The sequence below is a fragment of the Filicampus tigris genome, chromosome 22 (genome assembly GCF_054856515.1).
Source record: "Filicampus tigris isolate MCC_2025a chromosome 22, RoL_Ftig_1.0, whole genome shotgun sequence".
In the NCBI taxonomy this organism is placed as follows: Eukaryota; Metazoa; Chordata; class Actinopteri; order Syngnathiformes; family Syngnathidae; genus Filicampus; species Filicampus tigris.
The window spans coordinates 6,037,543-6,060,437 of NC_141238.1; the positions used below are offsets into that span (position 1 = coordinate 6,037,543).

A 22,895-nucleotide genomic window follows, 5' to 3' on the forward strand; every position below is an offset into this window, starting at 1 on the left:
CGTTCCAAATATAAATAAAGCACAGTTCTGTTTCTGCTTCAGTCAACAAAACCGATGAGAAGAGACTTGCTTTATTAAGTGACCACTAGATGGCAGTAGAGTACAGAGAGAATATTGCACGGTGACAGTTGCACTAAAGTTTGCACAAAACTGTCCATTGAGGCAAGAAAATTGGCAGGAGGCAAAAAATATGCAGGAGGAAGTTTACCTTATGGATCAAATGTCAAAATCTTAAATGCAAAGACTTTTACGAGGAAGCTAAAGACGCTAACGAGCAAAATGCCATTTGCACATGCATGTTTTGGCACCGCGTAATTAAATTAATCCCAGCGACGTGGCACCGCACCCACAAAAGGCCCCGGGAACGACGATGAGGAGGAGGGAGGGAGTGAAGAAGAAGAGAGGAGGGAGGTGTGATGGGAGGGGGGGGGGGGGTGGAGGATGGATCCAGCCACTGTTGGCTCGGTGTCCGGGAAGGGAAGAGCTGTGGCCGGGCAGACGCCTCACCAGCACCTCCCTACAGTCCAGCAGGACCCTGACCCAAATCACAACTACCTGGGATATTGTTATTTACACTATGCACAGTTAAGAATGTTAAAATCAATCATCAGCGGTTTTTTTTTTTTTTTTTTTTTTAATATTTCACTCTACGAAGAGGGATTCAGTTTTGGTCATTTTCTAACCAAAATGCCGCGATGCTTTACTCGAGTGTTTCCAGATGAATTATGTTTTAACCACTTATTCAGCCACTAACATTGTTGTTATTTACTCCCAGCCTTAAAGAATGCGGTTCTGAGCACATCCATCTTGACTGGAAGTGCGGCCAAATATTAAGTGGGTGTTTTGTAAACACTTTAATGGCCTCTTTTTTTTTTTTTTTTTAAAGAGAAAATGAGTCAAAAGGGAATGCTTTAAAACGGTTCCCTCGCTGTAGTGGCGACTGCAAACAAACACAGGTGACTGGAAGGACATAATGTATTATTTGTAGAAGAAAAAAAGGGTCCTGGTGAAGGGTTAACTGGCACCCTCGCATCCACAGCAGAGTGCGATTGCACGCGAGGGAAAGGAGGTGGCGCTTGAGCTAGTCGAGAGAGGAGACGAGGGAAGGAGGGGAACCATGGGAGCCAGAGGGACCTCCGCACACTACACCACACATGCATGCGGCCTATATCGCAAGCACCTTCCACGGCATGTTCCCTGTCATCACATTTTGCCTTTTAAAAACATAAAAGACACTTTTTTCTAACATTTCCAGTAAGGCCACGACCCCCCCCTCTGGAGTCGTTCCACAAAACAGCCAGTGGGGGTCCAAACAGCAGCGGCTACAGTGGCCTGTAAACAATAAAACATCGAGGAATAATGAACTCTACGCTTTTTTTCCAAACTGCCGAATCACAATGAATGCTAAATAATCAGAATGCAGCTGCTGGCAGAATGTGATAATTTACATTCAACGGCTCGGAAGCGTAGTCCAGTTGAAGGCGGTGGAGTTCAAATGCAGTGGTGCCTTGAGACGCAACTCTACTTATTTCACAACAGGCAGCAGTTTGGCGGTTTGAACCATTCCTCAACACAAAAAAAGGCTCCAAGCAGTTTATTCCCACTCACAGTTGAAGGTTACTGTCCAACAAAGAGAGAATTATACACTGTATATTCAAAACAACCACATGAGCTTGCCTTGAAGTCCAACAGCTTAAAGCAGCACTGGGCAAGAATTCGACCTTAATAATTTTTTTTCACAACTCTTTTGATCAAACATTGACTTACAAGTAGTTGAATGGCACTTTTGTCATGCCCCGAGGGGGTCTATATCGTTTTTACTGGCACTAAGCACCTTTGAGGAGGATGGCAGCAACCCCGGCACACACAAAAAAAAAAATACAAATGTCCTGAATTGCTTTACGGCATACTCACTTCCTCCTTTCGCTATAAGGACGGAAATCGATTAGAAAGTCTACGCGCTATTACTGGTGTCATGGCAGAAGCCCCAAAACAAACCAAAAAACAAAAGTATTGCTTGAACAAAATTAGATTCATTACCTCATCGCTATTCATCTTTCACACAGCCACTGGAAATAGAAATGTCATTCAGTCCAACTTGCGGGCCAGCGAGAGCGCAGGATTTCACGACACATGGGAAATGTGGTTGACTTTTGTCAAAACATGCTGTTGTCCACATGGCGCCGCCCTAATCGACAAAAAATTCCACAGAAGTGCAACCGAATAGCATCTGTGTGGCAGTTTTATAATCCTTGAAGCAATACATAATAGAATACAAATGATGGAGCAACACACGCAGACAGATTATGTCACAATACTCACAGGCATATATTATTTATCCACCGCAAAGAACGACCGACTCCATGTACGGTATAGCCGCAGGTCTGGGCTGCTCTTGGGACACCCTTGGTTTCAGCCTTCAGGTGCAGCGCAGACTGAGAGCAAAAACAAGTCTTTAAACATCAATGGCATACCGACCCGTCTGTGTAATGTGATAGCTCGGACCAATTGAGCAGATTTGATGATGTGCTTTTTTCGGAATAATACTTCAATGCTATCGTCCGGTGTGGATTTTAACGACACCATTGTTGACTCGTCAGACCCATGGTGACAAACACACACACACACACACACAGGTGGTCTTGTAAAATTCCCCTCAGCCATCTGTTGGCCTCAGGGAGCAAAATTTAAAGCAGGTCACTGCAGGAAGCGCTTGCCCTTCTGCTTCCTGTCCAGCCTCAGTCGCAGTCTAGACGGGCGAGCGAATAATAAAACATCGTCGCCGGAGTGTGCAAAAAGTCATGGAATTGTTACCAAAGGTCGTATGTGCAGTTTTCCAATGGCGGGAGCAGACGTTAGCTAAGCCGTTATCCTCTCTGAGACGTCACAGGTGGAGAAAAAGTAGTGCGGGCGACTGCAGCAGTCAGCAAAGTGCCTAATAATACATTTTGAGTCATTTGACACAGAAAGTGTTGCCGGTCTTGCTCGGGGCCTCAAAATTTAGCAGCTGTAACAGAGAGTTGAGGACACGGAGATGTGATTATGTGCTAATGTGAGATCATCACAACAAACAGGCATTTTTTTTTTTTTTAATTTGGGGTGACGTTTGGGCACACATACCGTACTGTGGGCTACTTTAACTCACTTTTGATGACTCATTGCTATTTTGCGATCAAAAGTGCTAAACGTTCAAATGGCGCGTAATAACTTCCCGATTTGTAAAAGAATGTACGCAGGGTTGACATCTAAATAAGCGTCTCATTTGGAAGAGGCGTGCTATTACTTTCCACGTGACAACCGCTACGTTTACACCCAAGATGACGCTTCACGAGTTCGACCGTGGTATACGGCGGACGTCGCCGCTTCATCGCACCAGGAGACGTATTATTGATGTTTTTTTTTTTTCCTGAAAAGAAGTAGCTTTGGACAGCAAGGATATTTGACTAAACTTAATTCAATTACTATCCAAAACAAACACGTCGGTTCCACACCGTCTCGACACCAAACCCTTGGAAAAGACCGGCACCACATCGCCCCTGAGGTCTCGATGATGTGTCGAGTCTGAAATTTGACGCTGTCATCATCCGCATGTGTCCTAATTTTAGTCCTAACCTCCTCCACTCAGGTCCAACATCATCCTTGGGCGTGAGAGAAAGTGTTCAACTTTCTCTCTGTGCGTTACTACCCGAGTCTGACCGAGCAGGAGAACCATGACACAAAGTTGGACGTGGCGACGGGACGTTTGTGGCGCAGACGCTGGAGTAAACTGGGAATAATCCAAAGGAAACAAACTGATTGACTGCTGAGCACTGAGAAATCCAGATGTACGCCATCGGTCGAACAGACCTAATGAGTAAAAAAAAATAAATGAAATACTACAGCGGCAGCAGATGCTTGGATGAGGAGCACCGGCAGAATACTTAATTTCACGCACACAAGTCTGTTGTGTGAAATAGTCAACGCGCTTGTGATAAAACTCGATTTACGGCCTTGCGGCGGCGCGCCGTCAGCGACCGATCCACATCCGCGTAGCAGCTTTAAATGGATCAACGTACGGTGTTATTACTTTGATTGCAGTACATAAGTGAGCCGTCTTGCCTGTGGATGCTACTGCACGTCACAGCTCCGGTACTTGCAAAAAATTTGAGCAGCAGGAACAGGATCGCGGTTGCTTAGGAGCATATGCTAATTTGTGCAAGCTGTACCAATGACTGTCCGGTTTGTATCCTGGAGATACGAGTCATGAGTGTGAATTGTTGTACGGGACATCCTGGGAAAGACTCCATCGTCAGTGTCCAATCAGAAAGAAAAAAAAAAATGATCCTGTCAGATTAAGAGAAGAATAAATCTTGGCTGTCGATGCTACAAGTCCTCACTTGGAATTCAAAGTTAGCAAAGAAGAAACAGGAATGCGTAATCACGGAATACTGGTTTAGGCGCTGGTACCTTTGACTGTACATTTGATTCTTTGAGTGGCAGCATTGCTGAGTTGCAAGATTTCTGCGAGGACTTGTCAGCGATCCATCATTCTGTACTGCAGGGGGATCCTGTTCCAGAACAACACCGCTGTGTCCTACGAGGATAAGCCCCAGGATCCAATGCGGAGACAAATGAGCTGTCGTGTCTGCAGACGCTACGACACCGCGCAGCTTCGCGAACAGACCATTAGAGCGGCAGGAACGGACCCATGTCATTCCATCCTACAGAAATATCCTGGTCCAGATCAAACAGTACACCGTGTTCGATCAAGATGAAGTCCGGAGGCCAATCCAGAGACAAATGATCTGACTTGGCCCTCTATGCTACGACAATGCATGGCTTTGTCGCACAAGTCAACACTAGAGCAAGCAGGAAAAGGAACTAGCCATTTGTACTGCAGGGAAATCCTCTTCCAGAACAACCGGCGTCACTATGCTCAGGCAGGATGAGCTACAGATTCCAATCCATCCTATGTAGGTGCTACGATTTGTCGAACAGTCATCACTCGCAAGTCAACAAAAGAGCGGCAGGTTATGTGTGATCCTTGTACTAAAATCTGGTTTAGCCACAAATGACTTTTACTATACATTTGAAACCTTATGAACAGGTCAACATTAGCACAGCTGGAACAGGAACAGCAATGTATGTTTGGCTCCATTTCAACAGGAGAGCGTGTGATCCTTGGACCAAAAACTGCTCGAGGCACGGATGCCTTTGACTGTACATTTGTCAAAAGGTCAACATTAGAGCAGCAGGAACAAGAAGCAAGCGATCACTAAATCACGTTTAGGTGCGGATACTAGTTCTGACTGTACCTTTGATTCCCTGAGCGCAATGAAACGTGATTTTTATGAACACATACAGACAAGACATCATTCCGTACCGCCGGCGACGAGGCTGGATAAATAAACCAAAAAGTTCCAACGAGACAGTGACCGATCAATACGGTCGCGGCAGGGCGAAACCGTTTGTCAGTTTCCGTCTCTCTTGTCCCATCTAGCGGGATTCGGGAAGTTTCTTGTGTAGCGAGCGGAATAACCGGCATCACTGCGTTCAATCAGGACGAGCCCCGGAGACCGATTGGGCCTAGCAAGGGTGTGGATGATGATGATGGACTAAACCATCGGGACGCCAAATCCCTGATTTCCGCGATGGACAAGTCCAGACGGGAGCTTCCAGTAAAAGCAGTGGGAAAATGTCATAAGTCGTTTCATCAGGCTACGTGCTGATGTCGGCTGATTTGTTCCTGCTCCGGGCCTGGATACCAAACCCTCCGCCACCGCCCTACTACCTCCCCCCACCCCCACCACCAACACCACCACCTCCATTGGCAACATTTTCCATGTTGTTGTCAAACGTTTCAAGATGTTTGGTAAGGAAATTTCCATCAGATCCGCTGCCGCTTTTTTGCCAAACATGGCCAAGATTTTTCCAAAGTAGAATCAATGGCGCGGATGCTGCTGATCTGCTTGCAATAAGCTGGCACACACGCACCTATACACGCAGACACGCAAACACATACTCACATAAGACTTTCACGCAAATTTTATAGTCCAGATCAAATAAACTCAAGTCCCGACAACATTCCTGACGAATGGGAAACGGCCGCCGTTGTGGTTCTACGCCTCAGGGAGAGACGGAAAAACACAAGGGATCCAGAATCCAAATGATGTGAATGAATATTCTATTACGAATGAATAATAATATAATAAAAAATAAAAAAAAGCCCTATAAAATTACCACCAAAATTGAACGATAAAAGGTGACCTTGCAAATAAAAGGTTTATTGATTTCATTGTATTTTTATTTGTCATCGTATTTTTTTTACTTGAGTTGATGAATAATGGTCATGAATGTATTGATTTAAATCTAAATTTGGTGGTTGTTAAAAACAATCTAAATTAAAAAAAAACAACAAAAAAAACCTAATCCTAATAAAATACAAATAAACAATCTGGAGATACATGCATATAATAATAATAATAATAATCATAATAAGAAAAATAAATGGTGTATGCATATGCCGTCTGGCCCCTCAACATACAAGTGATTAAAACATCAACTTTACTTGAGCGTTTCTGACTGACATACACAATCCCTGCAGGCCACGTAAAAGAAAAAAAAAAAAAAAAAAAAAACACTGACTGGCTCTGAATGTGTCCCGTCAAGTTATTGTCCAGATTCCATTAATAGCCTTCAACGTCTGAACACGCACAAGTAAAGCGCACAAAAATAATTATCCAACATGCCAAAACAAAGCGAGAAAATCATGTCTAATTGTTGAAGTTTAGCCGTGAGTGTGATTTCAAGGCAGGGCGCGTTAAACTAACGAGCCCTTTAATAGCATTTCCAACATAATTACAATCAATTACGACAATTAAATCTCATTAAAAAAAAAAAAAAAAATACACAAAAGGAGACTTTGACTGAACAATTATGCCCGGCCGCATGACAACTGTGAGTGGCAACGCTGGAGAAATCTGATTGGATGCAAATATGACACATTGCCTCGACATTGTCAGTTTTCCTCCATATTTTGAAAGCTATTTGTTTTGGGGTTGAGAAAAGTAATAGCCCACATGTCTCGAACAAGATGTTCATTTTGCTGTTAAAAGCGTTCGAATCGGTTGAGTTAGTGTGACGCTATTACAAGCCGTTTGTTGGGTTTGTACAGTGGTTTTTACTCTCTATGTGATTCATTTTGTTTGGAAGACATCTAACGAGTAGCCGGAGGGGGGAAAATGTCCATAAGACTTTGAAAGCTTTTTTTTTTTTTTTTTTTTTTTCATTTAAAATCTTGGCGTCTGACACACAAAAAGGATTCTAGGAGAGAGTCGCTGGCAAAGCTTCTTGGCCACTCACCTCGCTAGCGAGCCAATCAAAAGTCAAGTCGTCGTGGAAAGAGAGGAAAGCCTGGCCAATCGGGAAGATGCATGGGATCCATTACAGCTCCTCTGTAGCCGTTAAACACTTGTTGCTAATGCAGATTTATAGCGGAGGACTCTGGCTACGAGAAAGGAATGACGGATGGGAGAAGAATGAGATCACACACAAAGTGTTTCTGTTAAGTTTAGTTTGGTATATTAAAGAGTATAGAGAGAGATGGCTGCTAGCTACGTAGCGGATAATAGCTGGGATGCTAAGCATTTAGCTTTAAGGCTATGGGTTAGGGTTAGGGTACACTAACCCAGAACATCAATTCTTTGTTGTGCTATTAACATGTTCCAAAAACAATAATCATCCATCCATCCATTATCCGAATAATTATCCACACGACGGTCGCGGGTATGATGGAGCCCATCTACGGGTAGTAGGTGGGGTAAACCCTGAATTATATTTAAAAACGATCCAAAGCGCAATTAGTCAAACGTTGAAATGAGATTCTGAGCTTATTCATGACTTGATTTGATATTGAAATTTCAAACATAAAACAATGGAAAAATATTATTAGATGGACATCATTGTGTATATTTTAAATAAAACAAATGAAAACATACATTTACATTATGATCATAATTGTATTTCTTACATGTTTAAAAACAAAAATAGATAAATATTCAAAGCTACCAAATCTTAATTTAAATATCAATTCAAGATTAAAATTAGGTGACATTTAATACATTTGAATTTTTTTTTTTCATTCGTTCATACTTTAAAAAAAAATAGAGTACATATTAAATTTGCATTTTCCATGTTATTAAAAATTTAATAATTTTATTCCATTGAATTCCATATTAATGAACTAAAAAACGATTTGTTCCCATCATGGTGTAAGTATATGGAAGTTGGTTGTCTCTGGCACTTAGTTTAATCACTGGTTGTGGTTGTGGTCATATATATACACATGTAGTGTATTTTGTCAGGCCTCTAATTCGAAAAATAAACCGTTTTTGAAGAAAAGCCACCGTTGTGATGTGGAGCTCATCCAAGCACTTTAACAAGCTCGGAAACACCAACCCACTACACTTTAACATTTCAACACGTCCTCCTAGAAATGATTGACGATATCAAACCAACGGAGAGCTTAATTAGCTCCAGAATGCGTTCACAGTCCCCCTCTTACCTGTCTGACTTCTAAACACAAAGTGCTGACCTCAGCACGTATTTGTTCCATCCAACCCCGAAACGCCGCCTTTCTTCTTATCAAGAGCTTGATCCCGCTTCCCAGTTGGAAAAACTGCGTCGTCACATCAAACCGGCGCTCCAACGCTCGTAATATTAGCATGAATACAGCCACGCTTGGCCTGCGATTTGATTCTTCTTCTAACTGTTGCCGCTTAAGCTCCTTGGTGTAATAACTTGTAAATCCAACAAATCACAATTAATTGAGTCGTAGGGCAGGCTGGCAGGCTGGCAGGCAGCTATGTTTGCCGACATTAGCATATCCCGGCTCTTTTGCCGCGACGGAAATGTTCCCTTGGCCGGTTACCCAGGAGACGGCACAGACTTGGATGCGAGATTCCCTAAACGGCGAGAGTGAACCGGAGCAGCCATCGCAATGGAAACAAGCCGCTAGAATCTGATCCGAATGTCTCGGTGAAGCGGCGTGCGGCTCATCAACCAATCTGACGCGTTTTTCTCTCCAGTTAATGGAGGCAGCCGATCGTGAACGCAACTAAATAACTTACGAAAAAGACCACTAGCCTAATGCTCACACACAATGCTAACAAAACTAGCATAGATTACGTGGTAGCGGATAATCGGCAATACTTTGACGAGTCATTCTTTCTTCCTAAAAACAAGCCACACAAATTTTCAAACGAAACGAATCAGTCCTTAAAGTATCTGCACTTGCACTTCTGTGTTAGTCAGAAATTCAAATGGGAATAAAACATCTTTAAATGAGCCACTAATTGCAGCGAATGGACGTCACTTTGCCCTAATGAGCGACCACTGAGTGTTTGTGAGTGTGTGTGTGCGTGTTACGAAAGAAAACAGTGCAAACAGTGAAGCAAACTTCCTCCAGTGAAGCATCATTATCACATGAATACGCGTCAATGGCCAGATTAGTTTGCATCGGCCCACAAAGGTCATTTCCCACAGGGCCCCCGTGTGTGTGCGTGTGCATGTGCGCGATCTGTTGATTCCATTAGCCCAGATACAGCCGGTCAGAAAAATGGGGGGAAACTTTGTTCCTGCTCCTGCAAAATGACTTAAGATCCCAGACTGGGATTTACTTGCACACTCCCAACTCTCATTCTTGAAATATTTCCGCTAGTATGAATATTAAAAAAAATAAATAAATAAAAAGTCCAGGCCTATGGAGGAATAATGGTGGAAACAGTGACTGAAGTAAACAATTTGATTTTCATACCGGCGGCTTATTTTCATTTCAGGTGCAATCCGCGATGTCAGAAAAAATGCCTGCGTCAACACATCAGTACGGCTTATGCGCTCGAATACAAGATTTTTGGTGGAAAAATTGAGCTCGTGTTGACCTTTCACCTCTATCAAACAACATTTCTGAACAACTAAGCTCCTAGTCAAAGCCTCTATTTCGTATTTCTTCAAAAGTATCTTAAAATGGCCACTTCAAAGCAAAATGATAGGCTTCCTGTTTTTTTTTTTAAAAGCATGGCTTTTTGTGATTTTTTTTTTTTCTTGCACTCGAACTCAACACGACATTGTGAAGCTGACCTTGCTCCGTCGACACGCTGTGTCTTTTCAGGCATGATTTCTTGATTTTTTTTGGGGGTGGAATTCATTTTGATAGACATGTTTAGCAAAGTTTTTGTTGCAAAGTGAAACTGGCACTAACAATGGGCTTAGTGTACCAAAATTTGGGGGAAACTGAATTAAGTCCCGGTTGTTTCCTACACATCATAACAATCTCCCGCGTTCTTCATAGTCTGGGCAATGGATTAGCAAAAACACTCCCAGGAACACATTTAAACCAGCGAAATACTTCTATATTTCCTCGTAATTCTCTATTACTACTGAGCCACTACCATGATGTGCCCACAGATTGACGGATCCCAAAAAAAAAAGCCTTCCTCAACTGATACCGTTATTTTCACATTTGCCACACAATCTTGTTCTAATACTTCATTTCCTCCCTCCGGTGGACTCAATCTGAACTTTAAAGCTTTGAATTCAAACCCAGGCGACAAAATGGGCTTTTGCTTTGGCCATTGTCTGGTGTCAAATGAGCTCAAATGGAGCCTTTCAAACACATTTGGGGCTTCCATGTGTGTGTGGTCTGCCCTTTGCCTTGTGTGTGTGTGTGTGTGTGTGTGTGCTGATTGTTGTTAAGGGGCGCCACACTGAAGGACCAGACAGGATCAAACCTGCTCCTTTACTATCTGATGCTTTTAATCCTGGGAAATTAACTCAAACTCAAAGCGTGTATAAAGACCACGAAGAAATTGATTGACCTAAGCAGATTCCACTTTCGAAGGTCCCCTGGAAATGATCAAAACGACCGAAAAGAGACGCTGCGGCCAAAATGGGAAATGGCGAATCTTTTTTTGTGGGCCTACTTATGATTGGTACAGTAAATCTAATTTCACATTCCTATGTAAAACTGGCTTCAGGGGTTGAATAAAAAAAATATATATATTAGTGGGTGCTGCTGAGTCAAAGTTGCTGATTCAAATCAATTTATTAGAGGACTCCTTGTGTCTTTTAAAGTAAGGCTTTTTGAGGGGTTTTTTTGTGGGTCAACTCATGATAGACATCTACCAAATCTCACAGATGCTATTTGAAACTGGTTTTGTGGGCTGAATGAAAAAGAAGAAAATATCATTCTAGAGAGTGCTCATGAGCCTAAGTGACCATTTTAAACTTCCTATCGGTTTTCGGGAATGGGTTCTCAAGACTTTTTTTTGTGGCTCTACTCATGAAAGCTACAGCTCCCAAAGTTTACATTGCTATGTAAAAATTACTTTGGAGGATGAATTTTGATAAGTACAAGAGGGTGGTACTAAACCAAACCTACGTCTTTAGATCAAAATGGCAGACCTCTTGTAGTGTTTTTGGGGAAGGGTTTATGAGACTTTTTTTGTGGGTCAAGTCATGCTATACCTCTATAGCAAATGTCTTGCAAAACCCTGACAGTTTTTGGACATTTTGAGGGCGGGATAACCCTCAAAATGCGCAGACCCTCATGCCATAGCTTATCTTCCTTGGTCTGTCACCAAAACACACAAACATTTCCATCACAATTGGTGAACCAAATCAGTGATGATGTGGTCCCATATGATCGCTTATGATCGGAGTTCTAAATAGGTGGGAATAAATTAGGCAGGAGTGTGTTAATGAGAATAAAGTGAAGGAGTTTTCAAGTTCCCCCCCCTATCATTTCCAGATGTCCCAACGCTTGCCAGCTGAATCACTGCTCCACTCTCCCTTTCTTCCCCTCCTTCTTCTTCCCTTTCCAGCTGTTTTCGCTGCCTGGCCTCCACCAATTGTTTCGGGTCTTCGCCCTCCCTCCTCTTGCTTTCTCCTCTCTCTCTTCTCCCTGTGTCTCTCTCCCCTCCCCTCGTTGTGACAGAGCACACCTGCTTGATCTCCGCTGTCGAGCGCTCCCGAGTCCAATTACGCCAAAGGCCCGAGCAGCCGCTTTTCACTCCTCATCCCCCCCCCCCGAAAAAACAAATTCGCCTGGATTTTTTTTTTTCTTTTTTTTTTTTTTTTTTTTTTCTCCTCTTCGGGGAGTCCCAGCCTCTGCTCTTTACCTTCAGCTTCTCCCGGGAACAGGTTGGTTGCTGCATCCTTTTCACTTATGGGGGGAGAATGATGGGAATTGTATGTCGGGTGGGGTAAAGTGCTGGAAAGTAATCGGGTCGGATGTGCAATGCTTTTTGGATGATGTCATTTTATGTATATTCGTTTTCCATGTCTTTTGCGAGCTTTTCTGATTCCCACTTGGAATTCCACTCAGGCACCCTTTTGCTGGGATAAAGGGGGTGTGGTGGGTGCCTGTTGATGTTGGTTCTCTCACTCGCCCCCCTTTGGCCTTTTGTTCATCCAGTTCAGCCTTTTCCCTGCCTTTTTTGTAGCCAAGTGGACTGTTTTGACACTTGGCCGATTGATTGTTTGGATGGAGCCCATGTGGAACCTCCTGCATTCCTGCGTGGCGACGGCTCGAAAATCTAATTTTTTTGTGTTTACACAGAGAGAACTGGACTCCGGTGGGGGGGGGGGGGGTGTTCATTGTCATTTGTGTTGGGAAAATGTTTGGATTTGCTGCTTAGATGAGGGGAAAAACAAGCATTGCTCTGTGATGATTCACCCCATTTATATTAATGGTGGCTTGTTTTTGAGCAGCAAACCCCTTATCTGTCCAAAAAAAAAGAAAAAAAAAAAAAAAAAAAAAAAAACCTCCTCCTACCCACCGCTTCTCTGCAGGAGCCAAATTGCTTGGGGGGCAGTTCAAAGGCTTTGAAGGCAAGATGAAAAAAAATAAACATCGTACCTGCCATTAATCCTATAATTGCACATCTTCCATCCTCTATCATTGAGAGGAGGGCTCAGCTAACTCATTACATCCTCTTTGCCAGCAGCAAAAAGAACTAATAGGACTCAGCTGCGATGGAAAAAAAAAAAAAAAAAAAAAAAGGGAGACAAAAGTGATGAAAATCTGGGCTCGGAGGACAATCAGCGCGGAGCCAAGCAGATGTTTAACATTTAAAGCAACCATGAGTGAATGGAAGTTTTGTGCAGAGGAGATTTTGGGCTCTTCTTTTCCATCTGGAGTCCAAAAGCTAAAGAACAATGCAAGTTGCACATGTCTTTCTGGTTAGAAGGATCAAACAGTGGAGGAAGCGACGGGGGGGGGGGGGGGGGCTGGGGGGAAGGAACCGGGCGGTGGCAGAAACACGGTCGAACATATGAAAAAAAAAAAAAAAAAAAAAATCCCAATAATGGTTGAATCTATTGTTTTATAAAGGGGAGTCTTGCTCGCTCATTCTTGAGTGTTTGCACATGTTCTCTCTTGCGAAATCTCCTGATAAGTCAGAAATCCGTGGTTGGGCGCTCTGCCAGAAAATTTTCATCACAACCGCGTAGGAGGAGGATGAGGAGGCTTGGGGTCGGGGGGGTTAAAAGGGACATGTGTTTTAAATGTCCCACGGTCTTGAGAATACTGTCAACGCAGGGACAATATGGCCTCCTCCGGCGTTGTCGAAAATCGACTCTAAGCTGGGAAAAGGACGCAAACGCAAATGGAGGGAAAATTACGTGAGCCTGCTCCGCTTCCTGTCTGGGATTCATTAGGAGTGCCGGGGCCACGTTTGGGGTGGGGAGGCTGCCATGAAGGGGGGATGGGACTGACTTGGAGGAAGCCTTGGTTTCTTGGTCATACATTAACATATCAATCTTCTTTTAAGAACAGAGATATATTTCCATTATGGGTGCCAAATTTTGATGAAGTCCATGCACAGAAACAACATGACTATTACACAATATCAACCAGTTACCCAACTCTACCCAAATATCGATAGCAACATTGGTATTGATCGATACTAGTCTAATAGGACTGATATTTCAGTTTCATGAAAATTCTGTGTGATTTCACCAAAAAAATATTGGTATTTACTTGTTATGGGAACGATACCAAATCATGCAGTGTGGCTTGTCGTTTATCCACGGTAATTCTTTAAAAAAAAAAAAAAAATGATACCGCTGCTACAGGCCTTGTATGTACTTCTAATCTAATCAATGCAAAATCTTGCAGCATCACACCACCAAAGAAGCACCCTAAAGGCAAAGAGTTGGGGAAAGTCTACCTTGATTACCAAGAAAATCAATATCAGTATCACTGATACATAGTTGGTACTGAATCGATAAATATTCTAATACCATCTTTTTGTTTTTAACTCATCCACTGCCAAAGACGAATCCATTCGTCTTTCCACAGTCCAGCCATTCAATCCCAGGAATTTATTCATATATTTTTTTCAAATTTTTTTTTAGGGTCAAAGAGGGTCTGAAAATGTCTGGCAGTGAATGAGTTCAAGAGTAAAAATTTGTTCCATGATGACTTGAAATGGGTCTGTTGTTTTTCAAAAATGTACTTACAGGGTAGAGGGGCTGCGCCATTTATGTCGGGGCTGTTTATAAGGGGGTGCACAACACAGTATGGGTTGGCCTTAGCTAAGAGTTAATTCGCCCTCTCACCACTTGGAGGATTAGATGGACATTTTAGAAGTCGTGATGACTCAACCAAAAAGCATGTTTAAAAACAGCTAAATCCTCCCCATGGTAAGTCCCTGCAGTACCTGCCACACACGCGCACAAAGTCACAGCTGGGAAATATTACAACCCTATTTAAAAAGGAATGCCATGAAAAATGATCGGCAATCATCTCTGCAAAAATATCCTTCTCACTCACTGGAAGGGAGACAAAACATAAACACCGTTTTGTTTTTTGTTTTTTTTAAAGGGGGGTTGGGAAGAAAGCTACATTTTCCTTTGAGGTGCAGATAAGAAGTGTTTGAGGGGGAGACGTGTTGCGGCACGTTTTGACACGTGTCCTGCTATCAGCGGATTCTCCGCGAGAGCATCATCCCTCTAGAGCTGCGGACGCAGTGGTGGAAAAGGAGGTCGACGCCTGAAGGCGCAGCAGGTCGTCTCATGTTGTTGTAGTTTATTCGTGGCAAGGAAGAGGAGAAATTGTATAGAGCAATTGAGAAATCGGCGCGCAAGGTCTTCTGACTAGCACGGCAGCGCTTACACTGAAGATCGAGTGGCCTTGTGATGACAAAGACAATTGCTTACAGTTGCAAGGAGAAGGGTGTTCAAAAATAACAATGAGCCACGTGCTGCTTCACCAAGTCTATTGTGATATTATACATCCTGTCAGCCTGTTCGGATAGTCTGTTCCCGACAGAGATGGAGTCAGTCCTTTTAGTTTTGTTTACATTATTAAACATGATGCCTTTTCACTTGACATATTTTCTGAGGGGGGTGGGGGGGTGCACCATGTTGGATATTGCCAAACCATTATCAGCAAATTCTTACTTCTCTTTACAAGGTTTGATCGCCCACTTACAAATCATGACAGAGTTGGCACATCCACTCCCTTGTTTTTGAAAAAATGGTAATGGGGAGATTTTTTTGGGGTAAATTATGATACAAGACCTGTGGTGGGTGGTGGTGTGTGATCACACACTGAAAAACAAGTTGAACAAAGCCAATAAGTCATCGTGTTTAGTCACGTAAATCTTAAAATTAAAAGTAAAATATTGCCAATAATTATTGGTTTTTCGGGAAGAGTGTGGAGGTGCGCCATCTCTGTTAGGATATTGCCAAATAAACCAATCAATATTTTGTATCATGTATCAAGTTTTAGACACCCATTTCAACGTGAAAAATGAGCTGTTACATTTTCTGGGAAGGGTTGCGCCATTTCTTTTTTTTTTGTCAGTCGTTTGTCAGAAAAAAAAAAAATAATAAAAGCAATTCGCCTTTAGATCAGTGAAAGTGTGAAAAACATCCAAACTCCCAAAAAAAAGAATCCATGTTCCATCAAATCAAACTGACAAAACAAAGAAATGAGCTGTGTGGATTTTGGGGGGGAAATGGTGCGCGGTTTAAAAAGATAAACCAAGTGTCAGATTGTGCAGTCTCTCTTGTTTTACGGAGGGGATTAGCTGCTGTGGAAAACTGGCTGTCTGGCAGAGGCTGATGAAAACTTTACGGGGGCGAAAAGGTTGATGGGGTGCATGGATGTCGCGGGTCAGAGGCAGGAGACGTGGTTGACTAATTAACGGTGAAAGCTGTTATTCCACGCGCATCGTCGGAAATGCTTGGAGGCCTAGCGCGCTGCCAGATGTGCGTCCAATCCCAACAATGAACATTTCCAACGAAGGACCTCGCCCTAAACAAACAACCTAAAGGCATCTGTAGAGAACTTGGCCCACCATGTGTGCAGACAAGATGTCTTTGGGTTGTTTTTTTTTTTGCTGAATTTGTACTTTGCTTGAGATAAGAGCGCTTGACATGGCCAAGATGACTCAGCTTGCGACAAGAGTGGAACAACATGTCCTCTGGATTTTATGAAGCCCAGACAAAAAGTCTTTGTTGCAACTAACAAGAGACAACATGGCAAACATGCTGGAAAGTGCAGCAATATAAACCTACGGGGGTTTCATTTACAATAAAGAGATTAGTAATCTCACGCGGGTCATTCTCGGTTAAATGGAAGCGGCCGGAGACTGGGATTGTGGAATTTTTGGTGGAGGAGGGTTATCATTACGGCTCGGGTCGAGCAGTCGTCCATGCGGCCTCGCATAACTCCGTCTCGAAATTGACAGAATTCACACTTTCAAGCGATACTGTCGGATTATACGAGTGCATAAACAGTCAATCGGTGGCAAACGTTGCTTCGTTTTCCGCCATTTCCGAGCAGTTGCGCCAAATCACTTGTTAGCCGCATGCGGCTCATGTGTGCCCTTTCATTACGGAGCTTACAAAAGCTACAAAGCATGGCAAGAAGATTGGCAGGTCCTGGCGCTGAGAAAGGTCAGTGAATGTGTGTCGCATTTACGAGCATATAAACAGTAGAATCGCGAAAGATGGCAGTCAAAAGCAAATAATTACACATTTTTATTAGCTTATCACTAAGATGCACATCCTTAGTAGCGGCGTATGTAAACGGTAGATGAGAATAGATCACGTCACATGTAAATAGTTGACCAGAAATGTTCAGTCGGAATGATTTCGATCGGGAGGACAAAAACGTCTGCATGTAAAACCGGCAACCACCACATATGACCTTGATCCTTCAACATCACCATCATCTACCTTCAACTGTTTTGTCTTCTATAGCGGACTCTCTAGTCAGATTCCTTTTCCAAGTTGAAGACATCCAGTGACATTTGGTCCCTTTTTCTGCAGGCTCCCCTCCACTAGCAGCACCATGAGGTCGGCCTGTCTCTCTCTGCTCCTGGTCACCGCCTGCTGGGCGCTTCCCTTCCGCCAATCCGGCTTCCTGGACTTTATGATGGAGGACGAGCCCGGCTCCGGTCTGCCCGAGTTGCCCAGACAGGTGGACGAAACCACGTTGTACCTCGAAGGACCCAAGTGCCCATTCCGCTGCCAGTGCCACCTGCGTGTGGTCCAGTGTTCCGACCTCGGTAAGACCACCAGATTGAGTAAAGTTCCTGGTGTTAGGGTAAAAATCCTGGTGTTAGGGAGTTTCCATACTGAAACAGCAGCATGTCACAGTCTTAATGCACCTGGGGGAAACTGTGTTACTGATAAGCCTGGACCGGAGGAAAAACCTCAACTGTCAAATTTTAATGAAGCCCAAATGATCTTCTACAAGACCACTCAAAGACCGCAATTACTCTCCACACAGTCACAACAGTTTACCCTAATGCTATCTTCCATGTTTGTGTAATTTGACGTAGAGAATATACACAAGACAAGAAAAGGCCCTCTTTCCTCTTTTGTTTAAAAAGGAAGGGATGCTCAGGTCTCAGGGTTAAGCGGAGAGTCATGGACAAACTGGGTGGGTGATCATAAAATACCCAGTGCCGGACAACAATTTTGACTGAGATGTTCCGATAATGAGCAAACAGAGTTCCATTCCATCAGCGTTCCCTGGAGATGAAGCTCCATGGCTGGACTCCATAAAACCACACAGCTGTCCAACATGTTCGACATAAACATTCCACGCGTAGTCCACGGTAGCAATACCCAGTTAGGTTCGAATGACACTTAGCGAGGGTTATGAAAACACTGTGGCTGCGTCGTCGTGGCGATGGTAATAACAGGAAGTGGGGAGCCGCCAGGAGGCTCCCTGTACGGTGATTAGAAACATGTGACTGTTAAAAGTGGTACGCCAACCACGGGGGTGACAGGTGACTTTAATTTTGACCAAATTAGCGGAATGACGCAAGTGGTCTTCTAGGGGGAGTACCACTCCAGTTAAAGGTACTTAAGTTGTCTCATGGAAACTGTATAGCAAAACTTGCTTTCTGCAATCAATCTGAGGAGCACATTGCGGGCAACAAATCCCAGATCTTTTGTCAATATCCTGACAAAGAAACGACTGAATTTGAAAGTATCTCTTACTTCACGACAGATTGTGAGTGCTGAGCTAACCAAACAATCCCGATTAGACACTCCAAAGAGTCGTTGTTTGCCGACTGCGCAGTTTGCTGCGGACCAAAGACTCATCGATCATGAAACTTCCCATTGTCGTAATCCACTGTCGCTGTAAATGATCGCAGTCGCAGATGTGGTGAGGAAATTTGCTTAACGTGCTGGTAGTGATTCAGACGTGGCTTCGCCATCAACCGGTGTGATTCATGGTCACTTTCAACTGCTGGGCCGACTCATAAAGTACTTCTCTCCATTTCCTGGACGTCAATCGCCTACTAATTTGTCATACACGACACAACGTTGGCTGCCAGATTTCAAGTGTTGCGTAAAGTTTGACGTTTTCTACAAGACACAAGCGTGACACAACCTTTATATTAGGCAACATTTTTCAGTTTAATGTAAAACAAATCTGCAAGGATGGGCGGAGGAGCTCAAACCTCAAACCAGACCTCAAAAACAAACTGTTTATTCGCCCCTCAAATGTAAATGAGCCCGTTGCGTGTTGCCACAGATGGCAAATGCCAGATGCCTCTCCTCCAAAACATTTCTCGCCGTGAGCACAGGGGTTGGTTTTGCCAGACGCTCGGACGGCCAGAGTCATGTGATGCTAAAACCTGAGCTTGCCGTGTAAGCATGTCACTCAGGAAATTTGTTTCCAGTTCCATTTCCTGCCATATGTGCCTCGGAGAACACTGAATATGTATTGTTGTTTGGTCCCTTAGGAACATCAGTATGTTGTTAACACTGGTTTCAAAGTTCCTGCCTTTTGGGCCTTATGTGGACTCGACCGATATCCATAAAAAATGATTGCGGGGTCTAGGAATTTTGAATCCTGATGAACATGCACGTTGAATAATCTTTTGGTGAGATTTGGGATATTTTTTTGAAGAATGTGGATTTTTTTTCCCCCAGGTTTGAAGGAGGTTCCCAAGGACATCCCAGACGACACCACCCTGCTCGACCTGCAGAACAACAAGATCACTGAGATCAAGGAGAATGACTTCAAGAACCTCAAAGGGCTACACGTAAGAGACCTTGGACCTGCATTCGCTTGTAGTTTCTTTACACCTGGCGACGAAGAAATTCACCGGTTCTCGCGAAGGTGGGACAGTGGTGAATCCTCTGGTATCGCCACTCCCTCAGTCGCCAGGTGCACGGAAACTATTCACGTGTCGATTTCTGAGATCTGGTTCTCCCTTCGGAACAGGTCACATTCCTCCCATTGCTTCTAGTCTGTTTACACAAGCATAGAATAGCAGGAGGCGAATGCCAGTGTGGACTTGAACAACCCAGCCACCCCCCCACCCCCTTTGTACTGACGACTGATAAGCTGCCTGGGGATGTCATGGAAAAGTTTACAGTGACCTTGCAGGAACGCAATATTGGGGAGAAACTCGGCTTGATATGTGAACACATGGTTGTAGGCCTGGCAAAACATTGTGGTCTGGCTTGATTTATGGCCTCTGGTTATGCCATAGCTCCAAATTACAATGCAAAAGTGTTGTGCTGATTGGAAACAGAGCACCAATTGGAGATAGATTCCAATATTTTTCCATTCGCAGGCACTGATCCTGGTGAACAACAAGATCAGCAACATCCATGCCAAGGCCCTCACCCCCCTGACCAAGCTGCAGCGACTCTACCTGTCCAAGAACCATCTGAAGGAGATGCCAGCCAACATGCCCAAGAGTCTGCAGGAACTCCGCATCCATGAGAACGAGATCACCAAGATCAAGAAGGCCTCTTTCCAGGGAATGTCCCACGTCATCGTCATGGGTAAATCAAATTAAACAAATGTCCATTGTGTATTCCACAGAGCATAATCTTGTCCAGATTCTTCTGATTATTAATTTCTCATCTCAGAGCTTGGATCCAACCCCCTGAAGAGTGCAGGGATCGATTCCGGGGCTTTCGCTGACCTCAAGAGAGTCTCCTACATTCGTATTGCGGACACTCAGATTACAGAGATCCCCCAAGGTACCCCGTCAATTTAACATGATTTATTCAGCCTCAACAATGATGTCTTGGTGGTGATGGGTTTTTTTTTTTTTTTGCACAGGTCTGCCCAGCTCACTCTCTGAGCTCCACCTGGATGGAAACAAAATCTCCAAGGTCACTGCTGAGAGTATGAAGGGCCTCAAGCAGCTGGCAAAGTATTACAAATGTTTTGTTTTTCTCGTTTATCCATATAAATTATAGAATGTTTAAATAATGTGATTTCTTCATAGTTCCTCAACTTCAAATCATTAAGTAGGGCAAAAACATTTATAGTGTTATACATACTATTTCTTTTGATTTCTTGATTTCTTTTTTTTTCTTGCTGGAGGCCATAAGAATGACACTTTTGATACACAGGATTTGGGACTTTTCATCCTTTTCAAATCTCTTATCTCCTTCAATCCAGTTTGGCAAAGCAAAACGATGGTTGTGGTACTGTCCAAATGACATAAATTAGCCTGTGGAAAATTGGGAATGAACAAAGAAAGCTTTGATACAGCACCAGTACAAAGTTTCACTTTCCATTTTGTCACACCAAAATCTTGGATTGGAACAACGACAGGTGTGGGTAGACTAAGTTTCCATGTCCTAATTTTCTGTCTGGCTACTGTACTACTAATGATAAAAATACAATGAAATAAACGGTGATGTCACTTGTTCCCCACAGGCTGGGCCTGAGCCATAACGAGATCAGCCTGGTGGAGAACGGTACCCTCGTGAATGTCCCCCACTTGCGGGAGCTCCATCTCGACAACAACGCCCTGACCACCGTACCCCCCGGCCTGCCTGACCACAAATACATCCAGGTTAAACTTGATCTTGTGATTGCGATGATTCCGTTCCAGATAATTAGCAATGACACATGGCTTGTTTGTTCTGATCAAAGCTGCACGGGAAACCATAAGCATAGGCACATGGATCCAGTTACTCTGCTCATTAGGAAGACCGCTAACATTCCAGCCTTGTGTTGTGTGTGACTTCTTTTCTCTCATTTTAAAAAGTTTATGGTCATGAAAAGACAATCATTGGATGTGTCACTCCGTTTGCGAGAACCCAAATAGCTCAGAATGCTCCAAAACCATCCAGTTTGGGAGATTGCACAAAATCTTTTATTTACATGTAATTGTGTGCGTGTCAACAATCATTTTGTAATACCCCTGTGAGCTTTAATTGAGGTATGTGCTCTAGCAGGGATGTTTTGAGCAACATTTGTCAGTGGTTAAGATTTGGCGAAAACGACTGAACTGATTACCATGAAACTTGGCCAGCATTTTTCTTTATTCAGGGAATACTGATTCACATTTGATTTGCTTGGCCCTGGTATTCTTGAGTGTCCTGGTAGTTTGCACAAAAGTTACATGCAGAAATTTCCAGTTTCTTGGTTTCCAGTGCAGCATCCTCATCAGATTAAGTTCTAGAGTGGTTATTATTCTTTTGAAACAGCGGTTATATGTTGCAATTCATTCAATCCCTTCTTGCAGGTGGTCTACCTCCACGCCAACAAGATTGGTGTGGTGGGAACGGAGGATTTCTGCCCTCCCGGCTTCAATACAAAGAAGGCCATGTACTCGGGCATCAGTCTCTTCAGCAACCCCGTTCCCTACTGGGAAGTGCAGCCCATCACCTTCCGTTGTGTCTTCGACCGCTCCGCCATTCAGCTGGGCAACTACAGGAAGAAGTAGAGAGGCTCCGTCCCCAACACCCGTCATCCTTTACCACCACAACCACCACAGAGGAAGTGTGCATTTGTAAATGAGCGCGTGAAAGTGTGTGTTTGACAACTGACCGTCACCCTTCCGACCCAACTCTCTCCTGATGGTGGACATGGACCTCAAGCACATTTTTGTTTTATTACATTGTTTTTTTTTTGTTTTTTTTACCGTTATTCAGCTCGGCTTCGGTTGGTAGTAAAAACGGCTTGCAGCAAACACGCACTGTATATCATTGGTAGAGCCGTAATATATTCTCACACTCATACTGTAGCATAGTCATGCGCATCATATGGGACAGTTATTAATTTGTTTGTAGACGAGGCCTGTGGAGCAGGCAGCAAAGCCGAGAAAGTTTTCAATCATTTCTGTTTTCAAGAAAGCGTGACTTCCATCACTTCCTCACGCTCACTACTCGTCTCCTCTTCCACTTTTGCTGTCCAGTGAGAACCAAGGTTCCTTTCTAAAATTAGAATAAACCATATATGTTTTAAATGTCATGCCCAAAAATTTATATGCATGCTTTTATTCTGCTATTTTTCTGGAATCGCTTCCTAATGTTCTTTTCCCTGCTACTTCGTTGTTTGTTTTCAACAGAAGGGTGTCCCGCTGCACCCCTAAATTGGTCTGAATGTTGTATGTATAGACACTGTATAT

The 22,895-nt window shown here is 43.5% G+C and overlaps 1 protein-coding gene and 1 long non-coding RNA gene across 2 annotated transcripts in view; one reads left to right on the top strand and one right to left on the bottom strand.

Annotated features, from left to right (window-relative positions):
* Positions 1-2,040: 2,040 nt before the first annotated feature.
* Positions 2,041-22,895, bottom strand: part of LOC147126660 (uncharacterized) — a 41,861-nt gene continuing 21,006 nt past the window's right edge. The window contains exons 2-3 of the long non-coding RNA XR_015084762.1: positions 2,323-2,435; positions 2,041-2,188 (exon numbers count right to left, since the gene is read on the bottom strand). This is a non-coding gene — a long non-coding RNA (uncharacterized LOC147126660). The remainder of the gene's footprint in view (positions 2,189-2,322; positions 2,436-22,895) is intronic.
* On the top strand, positions 12,018-22,733 carry dcn (decorin). Its single transcript, XM_086022453.1, has 8 exons — positions 12,018-12,177; positions 17,320-17,558; positions 19,444-19,556; positions 20,094-20,307; positions 20,395-20,508; positions 20,591-20,684; positions 21,197-21,335; positions 22,011-22,733. The coding sequence occupies exons 2-8, from the start codon at positions 17,342-17,344 to the stop codon at positions 22,209-22,211; spliced, it is 1,092 nt and encodes a 363-aa protein (XP_085878579.1). The 5' UTR covers positions 12,018-12,177; positions 17,320-17,341; the 3' UTR covers positions 22,212-22,733.